At 30.7% G+C, this 22,763-nt stretch overlaps 2 protein-coding genes across 2 annotated transcripts; both read right to left on the bottom strand.

Annotated features, from left to right (window-relative positions):
• Positions 1–575: 575 nt before the first annotated feature.
• LOC114745524 (receptor-like protein EIX2) lies at positions 576–3,338 on the bottom strand. Its single transcript, XM_028933683.1, has one exon. The coding sequence runs from the start codon at positions 3,336–3,338 to the stop codon at positions 576–578; it is 2,763 nt and encodes a 920-aa protein (XP_028789516.1).
• Positions 3,339–20,834: 17,496 nt separating this feature from the next.
• LOC114745525 (receptor-like protein EIX2) lies at positions 20,835–22,535 on the bottom strand. The gene has a single exon (XM_028933685.1). The coding sequence runs from the start codon at positions 22,533–22,535 to the stop codon at positions 20,835–20,837; it is 1,701 nt and encodes a 566-aa protein (XP_028789518.1).
• Positions 22,536–22,763: the final 228 nt, after the last annotated feature.

Here is a 22,763-nt window from a genome sequence, read left to right on the forward strand (position 1 = left end):
ATACCCCTGCATTTCGCGGGGTTTGCTTCAATTTCTCTACTATCATGATGATTGATCATACGAATCAATTATCTGGTTGGCGTTACGATGAGGAATCTTCAAATCTTCAAGGATAAATAAAAGACTAACTGTTAAGAAGATGCGACTCATTTGGGTTTCTTGATCGGTTTGATTCCATTTATTCTTCCGTAATTCTCTTGTGTTGCAATAAAATTCAGGCCAACGAAGATTACAATAAAATTACAGTACCAATAGACAATACATAATTCCATAGCTAAAATAACTGACGCTAGAGGATCATGGCATACAAGTCTGGATGCCATCCATCTTATTCTTCTTATATTTAATTTCTACCCCATTATGTGTCTACTCGGAGAAACTAATATTGCATCCACTCAGATATGAAAGTTGCCACAGAATCTGATAAACAACAGTTGTGTTTGAGCTGTTGCAGATAAAGCCCAAGCTGACAAGCTCCAACTGAAATGATGGCAGTCAGTAATAAACAGTTAAAATTCTTACAGCTGATATATAATTGAGAAAGAAACTCATAAGTATTAAGAATGTATTACCTGTTAGTTGCGGAGCCACCTGCGCCATCTTCCCACACGGAGCACCGTTGCCACGTAGATGGAGTCCGACATCTTGCTTAGGAAATTGAAGTAGGCATGCCTCCATGATGGAATAGCTAACAATGATCCAAACACTATCCAAAATCCAACAGCAAATCCCACGCCCAAGCTTTCGTAAAATCCTCTCATGAAAGGGTCGTCTTCATCAGCAACCTGGTTAGCTTGTGTCTCATTTCCTAATGGATGATCTTCAGAAGGACATAGCTTGTCCAGTGGCCTCCCACAAAGGTAAGGATTTCCTTCATAGCTCGAGGGGTCAAAAGATTGCAGCTGTGTTCCTGTTGGAATTTCTCCTGACAAGCTATTGTTCGATAAATTCAAAATGCTCAATAAAGATATTTCAGCAAGACTCGAAGGAATTTCACCATGAAAATGATTCTCTGATAGATCCAAAACTTCTAGTGATTTTAATTGTCCTATCTCTTGTATGATTTTTCCACTCAACTTATTTGATGATAAATTCAGAAATATCAATTCAACCAATTTTCCAATTCCTGTTGGCATTTCACCCTCTAGTTGATTGTGAGAGAGATCAATGCTTACAAGCCCATAGCGATCATCGTACACCAAATCTCTTCCTTTCCACACCATAGGCAAGTTCCAACCAAAAGTTCCAGCTACTGGAGATTTTCCTTTATAGTAGAATCCGATCAAACCTATGTAATCATTTCTGACATGCTTTTGAGCCATTGCAACTAGCTTGTCGATGCAACTTGGTATTGGTCCAGTAAACTTGTTCAAAGAGAGATCCAAAACTCTGACCTTCTTTAAATAACATAGATGGATGGGTAACTTTCCATCTAATTTATTCATTCGTAAGCTAAGAGTTTGCAACTCTTTTAGATTGTCTTTAGTCCATGAAGGTGGTATTGGTCCTGACAAGTCATTTTTTCCCAAATCTAACATTCCCAGTGCAGTTACATTTTTCAGGGAGGGAAGGACACCACTGAAGCAATTGTTCCACAAAATTAATTGCTCGAGTTGACTTAAAGACCCTATAGAATTAGGAATCTCTCCAGAGAGTTGATTATTGGATAAATCAAGAAATCTTAAAGATTTGAAATGATCCCAACAATCAGGAAGTTTTCCTTGTAAGTTATTATATGATAAATCTAACGTTACCAAATTTTCAACAACTGCGCTTATTCCCTTGCCACATGAAAGAACAAATTCTGAAAATTGATTTCTTGAAATGTCCAGAGCTCCACCCTTTAGTAGAAATGGCGGAACATAGCCTTCAATTTGATTTGAAGCCAATGATATCTCCGGGACAGTAAATTCAAGTGGCAAATTTGGAATTGTACCTGTTAGATTACTGGATTCTATTTGAAGTACATCTGCTCCCTCTACAAGTCTCCAAAACCACTCTGGTATAGGATCATTGATTTCAGCGTGAAAAACATGTATCACCATTAAATTATTTTGAGTGCGAAGCCATTTGGGGAATTTAGGGCCTAACTTACATCGTGATAACAATAATGATTCTAATTGGAAAGGTGGAATCCAATTGTTGCTGAATTTGAGGGTCAACAAATCACAAGATAAGGTTAAGGCTCGTAACTTGGTGAGATTACTAAAATGGACATCACTGATTGTTCCATTTAGGTCATTATCAGAAAGGTCAAGATCCGTTAAAGAATTCATGTATTTTCCGAAATCATCTGGAATAGGGCCACCTAAGTGACTGTTGTCCAGAGAAAGGCTTGCGAGATTGGAGCTTATATTTAAAAGCCAAGGGAAAACAGATGTGAGCTTGTTTTGACCAAGACCAAGAGACACAAGAGAAGGAGTAAAATTTAAATGGGATGGAGGAGTTGATAGAATATTAATATCAGTTAGGCTACAGTTGTCTAGGTCTAGAACTCTTAGGTTTGGAAGCCTCCCAATAATTGGTAATAAGTTCTTAGAGTAATTAAGATTAACATCACTTAAGACAAGTGAAGTTAAGGATTGAAGATTGGAAAGCCACTCAATGCCAACCGGGCTCTTGTAATCAATTTTCAAATCATCATTGTGGGATACTGAAAGTATCTGCAAGCTTGAAAGATTACCAAACTGGCTAGGAATATTGCCAACTAAATTATTCCCATCTAGACGAAGTTCTTGCAAACTAGAAAGGTTCGCAAGATGGAAAGGTATACTGCCAACTAAACCATTATGGGAAAGATTTAGAACTCGCAGGTCTGAAAGCTTACCAAGTTCAATTGGTATTTTGCCGCCAAAAAAAGAACCACTGAGATCGAGGTATCTTAATTTGGTGAGAGAACCAAAGAATTTTGGGATTTCACTACCATTGAAATCATTGTAATTGAGATTTAAATAATTTAAGTTTGGCAAGTCCATCAATGATGGGCTAATCTCACCTCTTAAAGGCTGTCCGGACTCAATATCACCATGGAGATCAAGCATCTCAATGTGGCCAGTTTGAGGATTACAGAAAACACGACTCCAGAGGCAACAATCTGGAGAAGAGCCCCATGAAGACAAATGACCATAATCATTCACAAAGGCATTCTTCATGCTGAGAAGAGCTCGTCTTTCCTTGTGCAGGCAACTAGCGTGGGCATCTCCCATTCTCCAACATGACCCTCTCATGAACAACTCAGCTTGCAAGTGCAGCATTATGAGTATGATGATTGCTTGCGGCAGTTTCACAAGGTTTAGATAACTCACGCTCATCATTATTGCAGCTAGTTCATGCACCATGAAACTCAACCAAGTACATGAGATGAACAACGCTGGCCTCCTTATTTATAACTCAAGGTCTTCTTGATGATGTGAACAATAATTGCGTGTCTACACCAGACGTATACTATAAGTCAAGGTCCCCCACAAATAACACGATTGGAAGCAATTCAAATTGAGTTTTTGCTCTCTTTTAACAGCTAATTAGCATTTAAAACAATGTACTCTCCTTAAATATAGCATTCATTTTATAGTGTAAATTATTATATTTGGTCTTAATTATAAGACCTCGTTTGTAGTCTTATAATTAGGACCGAAAGTAGTATATTATAAAATAAGTATTATATTTAGAATTGAGGAGTACTATCCGAACACTCAACTGTTTTTCTTTTCTTTTTTCGAAATCAACTCCTAACAACCAGTTGACTCAACCTCCTCCTCCTCCGCCTCACGTGGTTTCTTTTCTAGTTGGATTTAAGTCTTTGTTCTCCCCTGAGCTTCTTGGGCCTTTTTTTTCCTTGTTCAGAAGATTGGTTGTATTGAGGCCCAAGTCATTTGCATCGTTTTATCCGTATAAAAAAAATAAATTTGGCTCTGTAGCACAAAAAATTGGCCCTTATTACCAAAAAGAAAAAAATCCTTCTCCTCCTCCTCATCATCTTCGTCATACTACTACTACTATTGTTATGTAAACAATCGTAAAAGTGAATAAATTTTTAAGGGTTTAGAACAATTTGAGCTGCTGAGCGCCATATATATTATATTCATTTCATAGGCCTTTTTTATTATATTATTGAATAAGTTGATGGAAAAAATTTTAAATGATAATATTTTTGGCTATATTTTAAAATAATATTATAGTAACAGGCGTAACAAAAATGAAAACGAAAAATATTAGTATTTGAAAAATTATATTTTAAAAATTCAGTATTTAAGTATTATTTTCATGAAAATTATGTCGAATTCAATCTTCATTGAAATCCGCGTCAGAATATATTTACATAATTATGCGCAATGATATTAAATAATGATTGTAATTAGTTTGGTTAACATAAAATTCTTTATAAACAGAGTCCGTGCATATAAGAATTGACGTATATTTGATGAGCCTGCAGTAAATCCTACAAGGTTTGGGTCTAATAGAAGGTACTGACCCAAATATTCCATGTGTGTTTCCAAAACAACAAGGGCTATCTTTGTTTACAATTCCCCAGAAAGCATCCGGGAGCAAAATTACTGGATTTGTCTATTAATTGTTGTTAATCTCAATAATTGACCTCTGTTTTGCTGTCTGGAATTCACTAGTTTGTCTATTTCTGTAAACTAAAATTACAGTGAAACGGGTGGCATAAAAAGAAAGCAAAAGCTTTGGGGGGAAAAAAATGAATATCTGTGCATTCTCCTGAAAAAATTTCAGAGCATGAATGGCATAGGAGTGTCTAGGAATTTGAAGAAGTGTTTTTTAAAAGTACTTTTCTGTAAATCGAAACAAATTCTTTTACATATTTACTTCGTATACTATAAAATCACTTCTGAAATCATAGTTTGATTTTCATTCAAATATCTCCTAGTCTTGTCTCCATTATATGACTTCAAATCCTACGTTCATGTGTTAGGTGATTAAGAGCTTGTCTGGATTTATTTATACGTAGCTTTTCAAATATAATTTACAGAATACGAGATAAATATGCGAGGAGAATTTTGTTTCGACTTACATGAACTTACTTAAAAGTTTGTTTTGAACAAAGCTTCAATCCAAACAAGTCTTAAATTGTTGACTTTTAATTGAAAGAGAAAAATAGATTGAGCAACGTGGAGTTGAAGGGATCTGCCCGAAACAGAGCAGCAGATGAACAGAGGATATATAAGAAGGAAAAATAAGAAAGAACGACACGTGTCTTTCAGCTGTTGAGATCTATACAGCTTCTATGGCGTGCTGTACTGTCGTCATTGCATTAAACTTCAATGTTCAACTGAACCTTTCATTTACTATTGCTATCGGGGAAAAAATTCTTTTGCCTACGTCAAAATGTCCCTTGTCTCTTTTAAACATATTAGAGGCTGATCTTTCAATTGGATTTATTAGTTATTACAATAATCTTAAATAATTAGCACTTGTAGTTCTAGGTTTGATCGGTTCTCTCGGCTGACCAGAAAGATAAACTTTAAAATATATTTATATATAAATGACATAAAATTTGAAAAGAAAAAAATTTGTAAAGAGGAAAAGTGAACGTAAATATCCATATAATATATAAAATGTGACGTAAATATATAACAACTATGAAATCAAATTATTACGATATAATGTATTTTATAATTTATCAAACTTCTTTCCAATGTTACAAGTGATTTATTTTTGCAAGTTTTTGTGTGCGTTAAAGTAGGAAAAATGATGGATATAGTTAGTGTGAATGAAAATTTAGTAAATAAAAATAAAAAATGTGTTTGCTTCCCTTTGAAGGATATCGTTAAATGGGAACCTGGGGACCTACCGTCTCAGAGCATAAGGAGGAAGAAATTTCCTGTCCAGTGGTAAGCAGCTATCTATTGAATATTCGTCATTTCATGAAGAGCTCAATTTTGATTAATACATTAATGTCACAACAGATATTAATTTTTCTGTATCTATTGCAATCATTACCATCAAGTACTTAGATGATGTTTGTGGAATACTCCTTTATTTTTCGTATTTATAAGTAATCTTTTATATGTGTTTCACTGGAAAAAAAAATTAGATCACGTTAACTATGTTTTGAAATTAATAATTCTTTAAAAAAAACTTAGATCACGTTAACTATGTTTTGAAATTAATAATGGTCTAACTTTACTTTTATTTGATATATATATTTTTTAAGAAAATAATAATCTATGGGATAATAATACATTCATGCTAGATATTAAACGACATGACTTGGAAATAAAACTAAGTAAAATGGTTTTGGTGTCTAATAAATAGAACCAAAGGAATATGTAAATAATCTTTGAAATTATTCCCCTCAAATCCTCAATTCCATTGTTACATTCACCCTATATGCGCCTAGTGAAGGGTGCATTGTTTCGTCAAAGGTTATTTGGCTATAACCGTGCACTAATTGTTTAATTAGCTAATTAATAAACAAAGCACACTTTACAGAACTTTTATTCTTTTAATTTTAATATTCTGTAATTACTTTTTGACAATATATTTAAAGATTTGGTTTTACATATAATTCAATAACATCACGTGATCTATATAGCCGACCTCATCTAATAGAATAAGACTTTATTATTGTTGTTATAGTATTCTGCAATTACACATGTGATTTTTTTTTTTGTGACCAGCAATACACATGTGATATTACTGGATTCTATTTGAAGTTACAGGGAAAAAATTACTATCAGGGAAAAAAATTCTTTTCCCTTGTCAAAATGTTCTCTTTCTTTTTTTAATTCTTAAACACATCGGACGCTGATCGTTCAACTGGATTGATTGGTCATTAGTTATTACAAGAATGTTAAATAATTAGTACTTGTAATCGGTTCTCCCTATCATCGGCTGACCATAAAGACAAACCTTGAAATATTTTACTCCTTGTTCAGATAAATCTGTCTCTTTCAAAAGCAACTTTAAAAAAAAAAAAAAATTGTTCACAAAAGTCAATAAGTTGGCGTTTAACCTGTATACGCGTCCTTCCTCCGTATTAATTTAATCAGGAAAATTATAAATATATCCTTTTTAAAAAAAACATTTCAAAATAAAACTAAAAATAAAATAAAAGCCTACTTATGATAATGATGATTGAGTGACCAAAATCAAAAGTTACCTTCCGCAAAAGAAAACAAGAAAACTAATCTAAAGTTACCACTATCGTTATAAAAGAAGAGGAAGAAAATATGACAAGTAGATCCACCATTAAGTGATATACATGCATGCATGCTTGTTAGAAGAGTTCATCGTTTTAAGACATTGATTAAACCAAATTAATCTGTTTTAAGTCATAACAACCAACTCTTCTTTGTTATGATTTATTAGTTATTACAAAATACTACCCCCAATCCTTAATATAATAATTCATTTGATTTTTATTTGATTATAAATACAAGACCATAATCTACTCACTCTCTCATATTTATCTATTTTTTTAAATAGTCCTTGTAATAATGATAGTTCTAACCAATACACTTGATTAGTAAGAATATTTTAAAAAGATAATATTATTTATTATAAATAATTAACTTAACTAATTTTTTAATTTACTCAAATTAGTTAACTAATTTTTATTAAAGACCGGAGTTAGCATTAAGGGGGTGTTTGGGTTCCAACCCAAACCATGGTTTGGGAAAAAATCTCCCAAACACCCTTTAAAACCCAAAACCATGGTTTTGGGAAAAGTAAAAATTTTTTGCTTTTGGAAAAAAAAAGGAAGAGTATGAGAGCCTATAGGATATGTATCTTTTTTTTTATAAACATATTTTTTTATAATATATTTAATCTTATATCTTATAAATATATATACATATTAATTATTTATTAATTATATTATCTTATGTATTATTAATTGTGTTAATAAAAAATATATTATTAACAATTTTATTCCTTCAAATTAAAATATATCATAAAATATATTTTTTCTGTAATTATCATATTAACTTTTGTCTTTTTTAGTAATTTGTACATGTACAAAGTGTTTCTGGTAACAAGTATCCAAACACTCTCACTTCTCAAAATCACTTTTCACAAATCTATTCTTCAAAAAATCTATTCTCCCCAAAATCTATTCTCCAGAAGCTATTCTCCAAACCATGGTTTGGTTATATCCAAACACCCCCTAAATACTTAATGAGTACTACTTGTTCTAGACCTGATCTATTATTATCCCATCGTAAATCTATCTCTTTGTTAAAAAGCAGCTTTTTTAAAAAAACAAAAAAAAGGACAAAAGTGAATCCCAATTTTCTTTCACCATCAAAATTTATTTTAAATTTTGCTAAAAACTATAATTATAAGACCCTAAAAAAAAAGAAAGACTAATATGAAGTTACCACTATCGTTATAAAAAGAAGAAGAAAATATGAAAAGTAGATCCACCATTAAGTGATATACATGCATGCATGCTTCACTTTGGGAATTAAATAACTAATAACTATTTTCATGATCGGGAATAGAGCATCGTTGGCCCCATAAGAATTTTTGTAATAATCTCCCTTTAGTACAATAATTGCATGTTTGTAAGACGTATATAAGTCAAGGTCTTCCATTAGTATAGTGTCTGGCATATATTTTCCCCCTGAAAAACCATTTTTTAACACCTTGTCTAAATGTTTTTTAGTTGAAAAAAATTGGGCACGTCGCTTTATGCTTTTATAAATTCGCCATATTCCTTAAATTAAGTATAATTAGATTATTTCGATTGTTCTTGTGTGTTTGTTATAGCAATATTTTAAAAATAAAATGGTACATTATGTTTTTTTAATTAAATTTCATATTGATGGGAAAATGATATAAAAAATAAGAACAATTATTTCATGAGCTAAAAGATCCCATTTTCGGAATACGCTTAATATATATATATATATATATATATATATGTATGTAGTTGTGAATTCAGCAATCATGATTTACTAGTTGATTCTAGTGTGGTTGTTAGGAACTGCGTTGACAAAAAGTTGCTTGTTAGAAGAGTTCATCGTTTTAATACATTGATTAAAGCAAATAATCTGTTTTAAGTCATAACAACCAACTTTTCTTTTTATTATTTATTAGTTATCACAATAATACTGTCACCAATCTTTAATATAAGAGCTCGTTTGATTTTTATTTTGATCATTAATATAAGACCCTAATCTACTTGATTTCTCATATTTATCTGTTTTTTTTAAATAGTCCGTATAATAATGATAGTTCTAACTAATACACTTAATTAGTAAGGATATTTTAAGAAAAACAATACATATTTATTATGAATAATTAACTTAACTAATTTTTTTAATATACTCAAATTAGATAACTAGCTTTTATATCAAGGACCGGAGTTAATATTAAATACTTAATGAGTACTTGTTGTTCTAGACCTGATCTATTATTATCCCATCCACTGACCAGCATAAAACTGTTTCCTCCACTTTAAAATATTTTACTGCTTGTTCTCGTAAATCTATCTCTTTGTAAAAAATCAGCTTTAAAAAAAAAAGACAAAAGTGAATCCCAATTTTCTTTCACCATCAAAATTTATTTTAAATTTTGATAAAAACTATAATTATAAGACCCTAATCTATTTAGTCTCTCATATTTATCTATTTTTGCAGACCTTTTCCGATTTTTTTTATTTAGCCTGAACAAAATAGAGCCTTTCGAAATTCCAATATTTGTAACCAAAAAAGATAGATATAATTTAAAATAAGACTCAAACAAATAAAAATATAAAAGAAATAATAAGTTAACGATAAAACCGTATTAAATTAATAATAATGCAATAATAATTATTTTTATTTTTATAAATAAATGACACAAAATTTGAAAAGAAAATGAAAATTCTGTAAAGAGGAAAAGATGAATGTGGATATCCATATGTTACCTCTAATCCTTAACATAAGAGTTAGTTGGAAATTGAATTGGTCATAAGTAGGACCACAATGCTTTTTTTTTTGGTGTGTTACAGTAGTATTCATATGCTTGAGCAAAAAATAGCGGATATAATAGGTATGTAATTTTCTCTTGTTGAGTTAATAATAATAAAAAATGAAAAATAATAAATATTTCATTTCTAACTTTAAAAATAGCCCCAAAAAAAACCAGAAGAAGAAGAAGAAGTAAATCATGTTGATATTTTAAAACTTTTTTTTTTCCCGTGATGCCCCTTTTTCATAGGATGACACCAAAACACGACCTTAATTAATACTATATGGTATGGTCTCCGCAACGTAATAAGTGGAAATAAAGGCTTTAGAAGGAGAAGTTTCAAGTTTCAAAGATAGTTTGTATATACGATGAATGGGTCTTGATTATCGTTTAATGAGAAAACGAATTTTGTGGAATATGTAAATTATCTCTGCAATTATTTCTCTTAATTCCACATATACAGACGCCCATTTGGGCCCACTGTGGAGGGAATGCTCTTTTGTGCTTTTATGGAAGGTTTGCATCTTGCATTCTAGCATCTTCAGGGAGAAATTTCAAACAACGAAGATATTAACATATGTTGACCCACGTGTGAAAATCGTCATGTAAACATCTAAAATCAAACTATAATAACTATGAATCCAAATTTATACAGATTGTAATTTATTTATAAGTTTCCAATTCTCCTGTTAAATGTAATGAAATGATTTTTTAAGATTTTTCAGCGTATTAAAGTGGTGTTTAATATATGTAATGGAAGTGGTGGATATTGCTGGTTGGCATAGTAAGAAAGAAAATGATGGATATAATGTATTTTTATGATTTTTCAAACTGCTGTTTAATGTTACGAAGTAATTTTTGTAAGATTTTCTGTCTGCAATATATGTGATGACAAATGGCGGATATGATCAATATGAATTAAAATTTAATAAATAGAAATCCAATTTTTTTTGTTGAGAAAATGACAGAAAAATGCCTGTTAAATTTTAAAAAGATGAATAGGTCTTGTTGATTATTCTTGTATCACTATGCTTGTGATAGTTTTATTAATCAAAATCTGTCAAAATCACCCATGTTTATCGTTTTCAAATTCAATAGATATTTTTCTGTTATTTTCACTACTTGTTTTTTTTGAAAGTTCTTAATATAAGAGCTAGTTCGACTTTCAATTTTATTCTAAATATAAGATCCTAATATGTTTTATCTCTCATATTTATCTTTTTTTTAAGGTAATCCTTATAATAGTTATACATATCTAAGATTTCATTAAATAATAGTTCTAATTAATAGATATTTTAAAAATATATATTTATTATAAATAACCAACTTAATACATTGTTTTAATTTACTAAAATTAGTTAAATAGTTTTTGAACTAAAAATAGGAAGAAGTGGCATATTGTTAATTAGGAGCCTCCGGTGACCCGGCACAAGCAGGAAGACAGAAGTTTCCAAGTGGTGGGCCCCATCTACTGAATAATCTTTATTTAATGAAGAACTCAATTTCATGAAAGTCACAAAAAATATTAGCCTCCTCCACCCATTTTCCTCTGTATCTATCAATGCAATCACCATAACGAAATTAGAAGATGTTTGGAAATTGGAATACAAATTAAATAAAATAAACTTATATGAAAAATAAGGATTATTTCATTTATACTTTTAAAAATATAGCAAAAAAATATAAATCATGCTCACTTTATTAAAATTATTTCATCTTGTTGCTATCCTTTTTGTGATGCGCCCTCTTTTTATAGGATCATCATTTCAAGCACAGCTTTAATAACGTATCGCCTCCACCACGTAATATTATAGACACCCCTATATATATATATATATATATATGCGCTTAATGAAGAATGCGCTGATTAGTCAAAAGTTTGTTTGGATTGTATATAATGTGTACTTTTTTCTATTGGCCATGATAATCAAAGCACGCTCTACATAATTTTGATTTTTTAAGAAAAATCTCAAGAAAAAAAGTTCTTATTATAAAAGTTAGTTTACTAATTTTAATAGATTAATAAAACTAGTTTAAGTTATTTATTTATAATAAATAGGTATTGTATTTTATAAAATATCTTTACTAATCAAGTGTATTGGCTAGTATTTCTATTATTATAAGAATTTCCTTTAAAAAATGAATAAATATAAAAAAAAAGTAAGTTGAGTCTTATATTTAGAATTAAAATAAAAGTCAAACGAACTCTTATATTAAGAATAAAAGCTAGTATTAATTTTAAAATTTCATTTGTTTATTACACTTCAATAGTAATTAACTATATTTGAAAAGTAAATAACAACGTATTTTTATAGCAATTTGTGATTTGAAATTCTAAAATTTAAGAAATATTTTTCCATAGTTTCTCTCTCTCTTTTTTTTATAAATATTTTGTAATTACTTTATGCATGGTTATCTGTAATATCCTAAAAAAAAAATTGAAAAATATAAAATAATATAATATAATAATATTTTATTAAAAAAAATAACAAAAGTCCAACTTTCCACCGATTTTCAGTGGAAAGTTGGAGAGGGCGTGGAATTTGGGGGAGGGGGCGTGGAAACGTGGGGTGTGGGTTTGACAAAAACCCCTCCCCCAATAATTGTGTGGGGGTGTTAAATACCCCCCACAACCCATTTCCCCCTCCACGGCAGGTGCAAGAAGGAGCAAGAGAGAGGGAGAGAGAGAGAGGAAGTGTGTGTGAGCGAGAGAATCATACCGGTGAAGCAGAGGGCAAGCTTTGAAGATATTTTAGGTACATAAAATTATCTCTTTTCATCAAACTTCCTTTATAAATATTTCATGTATATTTTAAGCTTCCTATTTACGTTATTACTATCATGATTGGAGAAAATTTTGAGACTTATATATGATATAAGTATTGAGTTTTGACAAAAGATGACTATAGAAATTTAGAAGTAAATAAGTTGTTAATTTTAATCGGTTTAGATTTCTCTATTTGCTAGTTTTAGTATTTAAAATTAATTTATTTGGTGGAAAATCTGTTATGTATGAGATATACCATATTTTTACCGATTAAATTTTAGTTAAATAATTTATTTGGATTGTTTGATATATTATTGAGGTTTTAATCAGTTTAGTTTTATTTATTGGGTGACTGGAGGTTAAATAATTATTGTAGCTAAAAAGTTTATTATTTATGAATATATATATATATATATATATGTATATGGTAGTTATACCATTAAAGTTTTGATTAGATTATTTATTTATAAATATTTGAAGTATTATTGAATTTTTGATAGTTTGATTTTGAAGTTTAAACTTAAATGAGGATTTTTAGAGTTTATAATATAATAATTTTATATTTGGAAATTGTTGAAAATCCTTTTTATTAAGGTAAATAATTTGGAGGTGGTAAATAAATAATTTGGGGTTGTTAGAAATTTTAAGTTGTTGCTAAAATACTTAATAATTTTTGGGTTATGAGAGTTGCGGGAATTTAGAGTAAAAATTTAAATAATATAGAGAAGTTTAATTAATTAATTAATTAGTTTATATTAATATGTGGTTATATTAATTGTGTAGATTAATTATTGGTTGAGCAAAGGGTTGACCTTGTGGTAATCCTTAGTATTGCTTTGGCGAGAGGTAACCACTTTCCACTTGTTATATGTGCTAATATGTTGTTTGTGGGTATTTTGCTATTTTTAGAATAATATTTGATAATTGGAACTTGAGTAGATATGTTATATCTTTTGAGCTATGAAAATTGTCTTGTGGGATTTTTGGAATTATGATTGAGAAGTTTGGAAAAGATATATGATTTATATCTTATGGAGTATACTGAGAAAAGATTGAGACATTTTTCGTTATATTGTGAATGATTGGTTGTTATTTGGATTTTGGATTGAGTTCGATCCTACCACGTGGTAAGGCCGCCATTGGTACACATTGGTTGGCTTCTTCCTTCTTCCCCCATAGTGAGGGATAAGCTTTTGTGGCTTCTTATTCGTCCCCCAAAGTGAGGGATAGGCCCATATGTTTGATTGATCCCCCATAGTGAGGGATAGACTTATGTGGCTTGTGTGTTGGCCCCCATAGTGAGGGTTTGGATGATTGAAATTTTATATCTATAGTTCTCGAGAATTAATAACTGTCCCACTTGACACCTCACGAGCACGTGTTAGTATGTATGATGAGTTGGAGAGTTGGTTACTGAGGCGTTTGTCTCACCCCGTGGTTTAACATTTTCAGGCGATAGTTCAGGTGGTGGCCCATCAGGGAAGGCTCCGGAGGCATAGTGTGCTGATTAGCTTGTATAGCCTCCCTGCTTTTGTTCTATGTGCTGACTTGTTATATATTGCCACATAGGGCTCATCTACTATCATGTTGTAAAATAATACTCTTAATTACTACTATCTGGTATGATAGGGCCGTGAGGAAGCCCGAGACGTTTTAGACTCTACGTGTAACGCTCCTTTGAAAGTGTTGACTTTTGACTAATGGGCTCTATGACTTATATTAAAATGTTTTATCAGTTCGTGTGTTTAAAAGTTTAAGTTTGGTTTGGGCTAACGGTTTGAATGATATTTCTGGACTTTGAAAGTCCAAGGCCCAAGTGAACGATTGATGTGGCTCGTAATATAAGTTTATTTCTTTTAACCATGATAGCGATTTTAAAATTTTAAGGTTTCTTCTTTTCTATCATGGTTAATCATTCAAATAAATTGTTGGATTTAATCTAAAATGGTTTTGAAAGAGCGGTTGTCACATTATCTGTGTGGGCCTGCGGGGGACCTACCACTTTTGGAATTAGAACAATAGACCCCAGGCAATTATCAAAGTCTTCCAGTCCGACCAATTTTATTGATGCTTCCAAAGTGATGAAGTGTCATTTATAACCCTTCTATTTTTTTGACCAAGTATATATGTGATGAAAAATGGTGGATATGATCAATATGAATTAAAATTTAATAAATAGAAATCCAAATTATTTTTTGGAGAAAATGACAGAAAAATACCTGTTAAATTTTAAAGAGATAAATAAGTCTTGTTGATTATTCTAGTAATGATTTTGACTATATTTGTGATAGTTTTTACTACTCCAAATATATTAAAATCACCTGTTTATCGTTTTGAAATTCAATAGATACTTTTCTATCATTTTCGCTATTTGTTTCTTGAAAGTCTTTAATATAAGAACTAGTTTGACTTTAAATTTCATTTTAAATATAAGACTATAATTCATTTTATCTATTATATTGATCTATTTTTTCAAGACACTTCTTATGTTTCATCAAATGGTAATTATAACTAATACACATGATTAATAATGATATTTTAAAAAAGATAACATCTATTTATTAGAAATAACTAGCTTAATAAATTTTTTTAATATATTAAAATTAGTTAATTAGTTTTTATATTAATGATGGATTAGGGGCAGAAGGGGAAGGTATATTGTTAAGCAGGAACCTACGGTGGCTAAGCACAAGCAGGAAGGAAGAAATTTTCAAGTGGTGGGTCAGTGGGTCCTATCTATTGAGTTATCCTTATTTCATGAAGAGCTCAATTTCATGAAAGTCACAAAAAATATTGGTCTCCTCCCCCCATTTTCCTCTGTATCTATCAACGCAATTACCATCACGAAATTAGATGACGTTTTGAATACAAGTTAAATAAAATAAATTTATATGAAAAATAAGGATGATTTCATTTATACTTTAAAAATATAGCCAAAAAATATAAATCATGTTGACATTATTAAAATTATTTCATCTCATTACCATCTTTTTCGTGATGCCCCTCTTTTTAGAGGATCATCATTCCAAACACGGCTTTAATAATATACCGTCTACACTACGCAATATTTTTTTTCCAAGTTTCAAAACATACTTTGTTATGTGATGTAATAGTAGTCTTGATTATTGTTTTATGAGAAAACGAGTTTTGTGGAATATGGATCATAATCTTTGGAGTTATTTCTCTTAATTCCACATATACAGACGCCCATATATATATATATATGCATGCTTAGTGAAGGAGGCACTGATTAGTCAAAAGTTTGTTTGGACCATATATAATGTGTACTTTTTTCCATTGGCCCATAATAATCAAAGCACACTCTACATAATTTTGAATTTTTAACGAAAATCTCAAAAAAATACTAATTTTAAAATTTCAAATTAGTCTTGTTTTCATTTTTAAACATATTAGAGGTTGGTCGTTCAACTGGATTTATTAGTTATTACAATAATCCTAAATAATTAGTACTTGTAGTTCCAGGCCTGATCGGTTCTTCCCATCATTGGCTGACCATAAAGATAAACCTTGATGTATCAAAAAATAAAGATAAACTTTGAAATATTTTTATATATAAATGACAAAAAAATTGAAAAGAAAATAATTTGTAAAGAGGAAAAGTGAACGTAAATATCCATGTAATATATGAAAATGTGACGTAAATATATAACAACTATGAAATCAAATTTATTACGATATGATATGTATTTTATAATTTATATATCAAACTTCTTTTCAATGTCAAAAAGCGATTTATTCTGTCAGTTTTTGTGTGTGTTGAAGTAGTAAAATGATGGATATAATTAGTGTGAATGAAAATTTAATAAATAAAAATTCAAAATGTGTTTGCTTCCTTTGAAAGATATCGTTATACAGGGACCTACTGTGTCTGAGCACAAGGGAGGAAGAAATTTCCAAGTGGGGAGCACTATCCCTCTCTATTGAATATTCGTCATTTCATGAAGAGCTCTATTTTATTAGTTAAAGTCCTCCAATTTTCCATTGCTATATCTATCAACGAAGTTAGGTGTTGGTATACAAATTAGATAGACATGAAAGGATATTAAATTAGATGAAAATAATGAATATTCCATTTTTCTACTTTTAAAAAATAGCAAAAAATGCAAATCATGCTGACATTATTAAAACTATAATAGCCAAAGATTTATACAAAATTTCTAAACTTCTGTTTAATGTAATGAAGTGATTTTTTAAAAAAAATTTCAGCTTATTAAAGTAATATTCAGTATATGCATGCAATGAAAATGGTGGATATAATATGAATTAAAAATTAATAAATAAATTCCAAAATGTGTCGCTCCCGGGGCATATATTACCGAGCACAAAGCACGGAGAATTTTCAAGGTGGTGGGCTCTATCTAGAGGCACCATGCCCAATGTCTCTAAGTCAAAAAAATCACAGAGACTTTTTCTGAGGTAAACAATTACATGCACTTTAATTTGGAAAACACGAAAAAAAATACCAGTTAAATTTTAAAATGATAAATAAGTAATACTGAGTCAAAATCTGTCAAAACCATTTATTTATTATTTTAAAATTCAACAAGTAATTGATAGTTGAAAAATTCAAAACCATTTATAATTTCTTCAATTCAAAAAGATTGAACACAAGTGATACTTGATGTAATTGAAATGAGGACAGGTCACGAAAATGAAAAATTACAAGAAGTTGGTAAGTTGAATTATTTCTCTTAATTCCACAAATAGTCTAATACAGTTTAGTCAACCGTTTATTTGGACTATAAAAATATAAATGTGTACTTTTTGACCGTGGTCATCCCGCTCCGTGGCGCGTGGGGTTACGAATTTGGAATTAAAACAAAATCACAAAAGACTCTAGCCGATCAAAAAAAGTCACTGTCTTCCTTAAATCTTATAAATATATTTTTAATTTTTTTAAAATTAGTTATCTAAATTCAATATTTAGAATCAGAGATCAAATAAAATAATATTTATGGTGGACTCCTATATTTGAATCCGGTAGTTATATAATGTATTTTTATGATTTTTCAAAGTGCTGTTTAATGTTACAAAGTAATTTTTGTAAGATTTTTTTGTGTGCATTATATACATATATGTGATGACTAAGGATGGATATAATCAATGTAAATTAAAATTTAATAAATAAATAGATCTTTTAAATTTTAAAAAGATAAATAGATCTTGTTGACTATTTTTGTAATGGTTTTGACTACTCAAAATCTATCAAAATCACATGTTTATCATTTTGAAATTTAATAAATATTTTTCTATCATTTTTTCTTTTTTTGAAATTTTTTAATATAAAAACTAGTTTGATTTTTAATTTTTTCATAAATATAATAGTACAATCTATTTTATCTCTCCTATTTATCTATTCTTTTTAAAATAGTATTTGTAATAGTTACACATATTAAAAGTTTTAGTAAATAATAGTTATAACCAATATATGATTAAAAAAATATTTTAAAAAAATTAATATCTATTTACTATGAATAAGTAACTTAACAAATTTTTGTGATTTGTTATATAAAGACATACTAAGGACATGAGGAAGTGGCGTATTGTCAGCTAGGAACCTACGGTGAGCGAGCACAAGCAGGAGGAGATAAATTTCCAAGTGGTGGGCCCCATCTAGTGAATAATCCTTATTTCATGGAGAGCTCAATTTTATGAAAGTCACCAAAAAAAATGGTCTCCTCCACTAATTTTCTTCCGTATCTATCAATGCAATTACCATCACGAAATTAGATGACGTTTGGAATACAAATTAAATAGAATAAATTTATATGAAAAATAAGGATTATTTCATTTAAAAAATATAAATCATGTTGACATTATTAAAATTATTTCATCTCTTTACCATCTTTTTCAGAGGATCACCATTCCAAACACAGCTTTAATAATATATTGTCTCCACCACGCAATATTTTTTTCCAACTTTCAAACATACTTTGTATATGTGATGTCACAGTAGTCTTGATTATTATTTTATGAGAAAACGATTTTTGTGGAATATGGATCATAATCTTTGGAGTTATTTCTCTTAATTCTACATATACAGACACCCATATACACACACACACATATGCGCTTAGTGAATGATGCACTGACTAGTCAAAAGTTTGGTTGGACTATATATAATGTGTACTTTTTTCTATGGGCCAATAATAATCAAAGCACACTACATAATTTTGATTTTTAAGAAAAATCTAAAAAAAATACTAATTTCAAAATTTCAAATCAGTCTCATACTAAGAATATGAAAATATTCTGATAAAAGTTTACCTTTAATCTTTTAATTTTGTACAAATTTTTATCTAATTCCTTCATTTTATAAAGTGTTCTTTGTTGGCAAAATAAAATTACAAAATCCATCTACCCAAGCATATTCCTCGAATGAGGGGAGATTGTTAACTTCCATCTTTTTAACTGGGGTGCTTCAACCATGGTTATTTATTTAATTCCTGCTCCCTTTTAATTTACTGACAATAACAACCAATAACCTTACTTTTTTTTTTAACTAATGATTTGTTTGGTATGAGAGAAATGGACGGGAGGGAATGGTAGGGAAATTTTTGATGAGTTTGATATAAAAAATTAGATAAGTAGACTTAAAAACTTTTAATTAATTTTTATTACTCTTTTATTTTATATTTTCCTTTTATTAAAATTTTATGACCCTACTTCTTTAATTTTCCAAATCGAGCTCGTGAAAACTTTTTCTCCTCTTCCTTCTATTTCCCTCATACTAAACATAGGGTAATTCTAAATTTTTAAGTCATTCAAAATGTTTTCAAATCCGCCTTATTACATTGAAAAGTACCTTCTTGATTTATTGGCTTGACGACTGATTGAACAAATTTAGTTGATAAACAATATAGAAAGAAAAAGCAGAAAGCAACTCTTCTATTTGCAAAATAATAACGGCATGCTGCTAGCAAATGATTTGTCCCCAGTAAATGATTTTCCACAAAAGGTGGGTTGGATTATTAGATCATTGTAATGTGCTTGTGATGTTTGAACTTTAATTGGAACCAACGTAGTACTTTATAGGACTAATATAATCATATCAAGAAGTAAATATCTATCATTTACCACAAAGAATGCCAATCGTAAGCTAAGGATACAACATGAATAGCAAGAAAGAGAGAGCATGCGAAGAGAATTTAAGCAGAGTACAGAAACAACAACCCGAATTTATTAGAATAAATAGTCTATCATCTAATATATCAAATATATATATATGCATATATAATCCTGGTCGCTGCTAATTAATTTATCACATCCAACGTTGCAATATCTTGATAGATACCCCTGTCCTTTGAGGGGGTTGCTCCAATTTCTCTATTAGCATGATGATTGATTATGCAAATATCTATTTGGCAGCATTACAATGAGGAATCTTCAAATTTTCAAAGATAAAATAAAAAAGTCAAGCGTTAGGAGGGAAATGCGACTTCTTATTATCATAAGAGTTAGTTTCACAACTCATGAATCGCTTGTGAATGACTCTGCTTAGTAGAACAAGGCTTATATCTAATGGCCGATGACTCACATGAAAATCTTTTTGCGAGCACAACCCCCTTTTGCGGACTTTTCCAAATTCATAGATTATTGCATGTAATAACTGTAAATAATTGAGAATGTCGATATCACCCAAAAATTTGGTGGCAGCATTTTGTTCTGCTCATGAATCCGTTATAATTTGCCATAATTTTTTAATACTCGAAGTACGATAATGAAATTCATAACACAACCAAACTAAAAACAGATTCATGCTAATAAAGATTGCAATAATATTACAGGCCCAATACAGAATACATAGTCCGATCCCAAAACTAAAGAAGTAAGAAAAGAGGATGATACAATAAAATTTCTTATTCTTCTTGCCTTCTATTAATTTCTACCACACTATATGCCCACTTGCACAGACCATCATGTGACACTTGCTACAGAATCTGATAAGCAAGAGTTGTGTTTGGGCTGTTGCAGATAAACCCCAAAATGCCAAGCTCCAGCTGATACGATGACAATCAGCAACAAAACAATTCAATCTTACAATTGAGATATAACAGAGAAAGAAACACATGAGTAATGTAAATCTTTTGTTGATAGATAACAACTGTAATTAAGAAAATATTACCTTTTAATTGCGGAGCCACCTGAGCCATCTTGCCACCAGAAGCAATGTTGACACATAGATAGAGTCTGACACCTTCGCTATGAAATTGAAGTAGGCATGCCTCCATGATCGAGTAGCTAACAGTGATCCAAACACTATCCAAAATCCAATAGCAAATCCCACGCCCAAGCTTTCGTAGAATCCTTTCATGAAAGAATCGTTTTCATCAACATCTTGGTTGGCTTGTGTCACATTCCCTAATGGATGTTCTTCAGAAGGACACAGCTTGTCCAATGGCCTCCCACAGAGGTAAGGATTTCCTTCATAGCAGTAGGGCTCAAAAGATTGCAATTGTGTTCCTGTTGGAATTTTTCCTGACAAGTTGTTGTTTGATAAATCCAAAACACTGAGTGAAGATATTTCAGCAAGAGTTGAAGGAATTTCTCCATCAAAGTGATTTCTCGATAGATCCAGAACTTCTAGAGATTTTAGTTGTCCTATCTCTAAAATGATTTTTCCACTCAGCCTATTTGACGATAGATTCAGGAATCTTAACTCAACCAATTTGACAATTCCTGTTGGCATTTCCCCCTCCAATTGATTGTGAGAGAGATCAATGTTCATAAGCCCATAGTGGTCATTGTAAACCAATTCTCTTCCTTTCCACACCATAGGCAACTTCCAATAAAATATTCTATCTACTTGAACTGTTCCGTTCTCAGAGACGCTGATAACATCGTCGTAAACATTTGGAACATATTTCTGAGCCATTGCAACCAGCTTGTCGAGACAACTAGGTATTGGTCTAGTAAACTTGTTAAAAGAGAGATCTAAAACCCTGGCCTTCGGTAAATAACATAAATGCAAGGGCAACTTTCCATCTAATTTATTCATTCGTAGGCTAACAGTTTCCAACTCTTTGAGATTGTCTCTTGTCCATGAAGGTGGTATTGGTCCTGACAAGTCATTTTTTTCCAAATCTAACATTCCCAGTTTAGTTGCATTTTCGAAGGAAGGCAGTCCACCGCTGAAGCAATTGTTTCGTAGAACTAACTGCTTTAGTTGACTTAAGGACCCTATAAAGTTAGGAATCCTTCCTGAGAGTTGATTATTGGATAAGTCAAGAATCTGTAATGATTTGAGATGATCCCAACAACCAAGAAGTGCCCCTGATAAGTTGTTGCTTGAGAGATTTAAAAATGCCAAATTTTCAACAATTGCACTCCTTCCCTTGGCACATGAATGAACAAATTTTGAAATTAGATTTTCTGAAATGTCTAAAATTATGCTCTTTAGTAGGAACTCTGGAACAGAGCCTTTAATTTGATTGGAAGCCAATGATATGTCAGGAACATTCAATTCAAGTGTCAGATCCGGAATTACACCTGTGAGATTGTTCGATTCTATTTTAAGAGTATTTGCTCCCTTTACAAGTCTCCAAAACCACTTTGGTACAGAATCATTGATTTCAGCATGAGAAACATATAAAGATCGTAAATTATTTTGAGTCCGAAGCCATCTAGGGAATCCAGGGCCCAACTTACAGTGAAATAACCGTAACCACTGTAATTGAAATGGAGGAATCCAATCGGTGCTGAATTTGAGGGTCAAGAAATTATCAGATAAGTCCAAGTATTGTAACTTGGTGAGATTATCAAAATAGATGTCACTCACTGTTCCATTTAGGTCATTATAGGAAAGGTCAAGAGACACTAAAGAGTTCATGTTTTTTCCAAAATCATCTGGAATGGGACCACCTAAGTGATTGTTGGACAGAGAAAGGCGTATGAGATTAGAGCTTAGATTGAACAACCAAGGGAATAATGATGATGTCAGCTTGTTGTCATTGAGATTAAGAGTTGAGAGAGATGCTGAAAAATTCAAATGGGATGGAGGAGTTGATGGAATATTATTGTCTGTCAGGCTACAATTTTCAAGCCATAGCCTTCTCAG

The sequence above is a fragment of the Neltuma alba genome, unplaced genomic scaffold (genome assembly GCF_004799145.2).
Source record: "Neltuma alba isolate B1F8T4 unplaced genomic scaffold, ASM479914v2 tig00004701_pilon, whole genome shotgun sequence".
Classification (NCBI taxonomy): Eukaryota; Viridiplantae; Streptophyta; class Magnoliopsida; order Fabales; family Fabaceae; genus Neltuma; species Neltuma alba.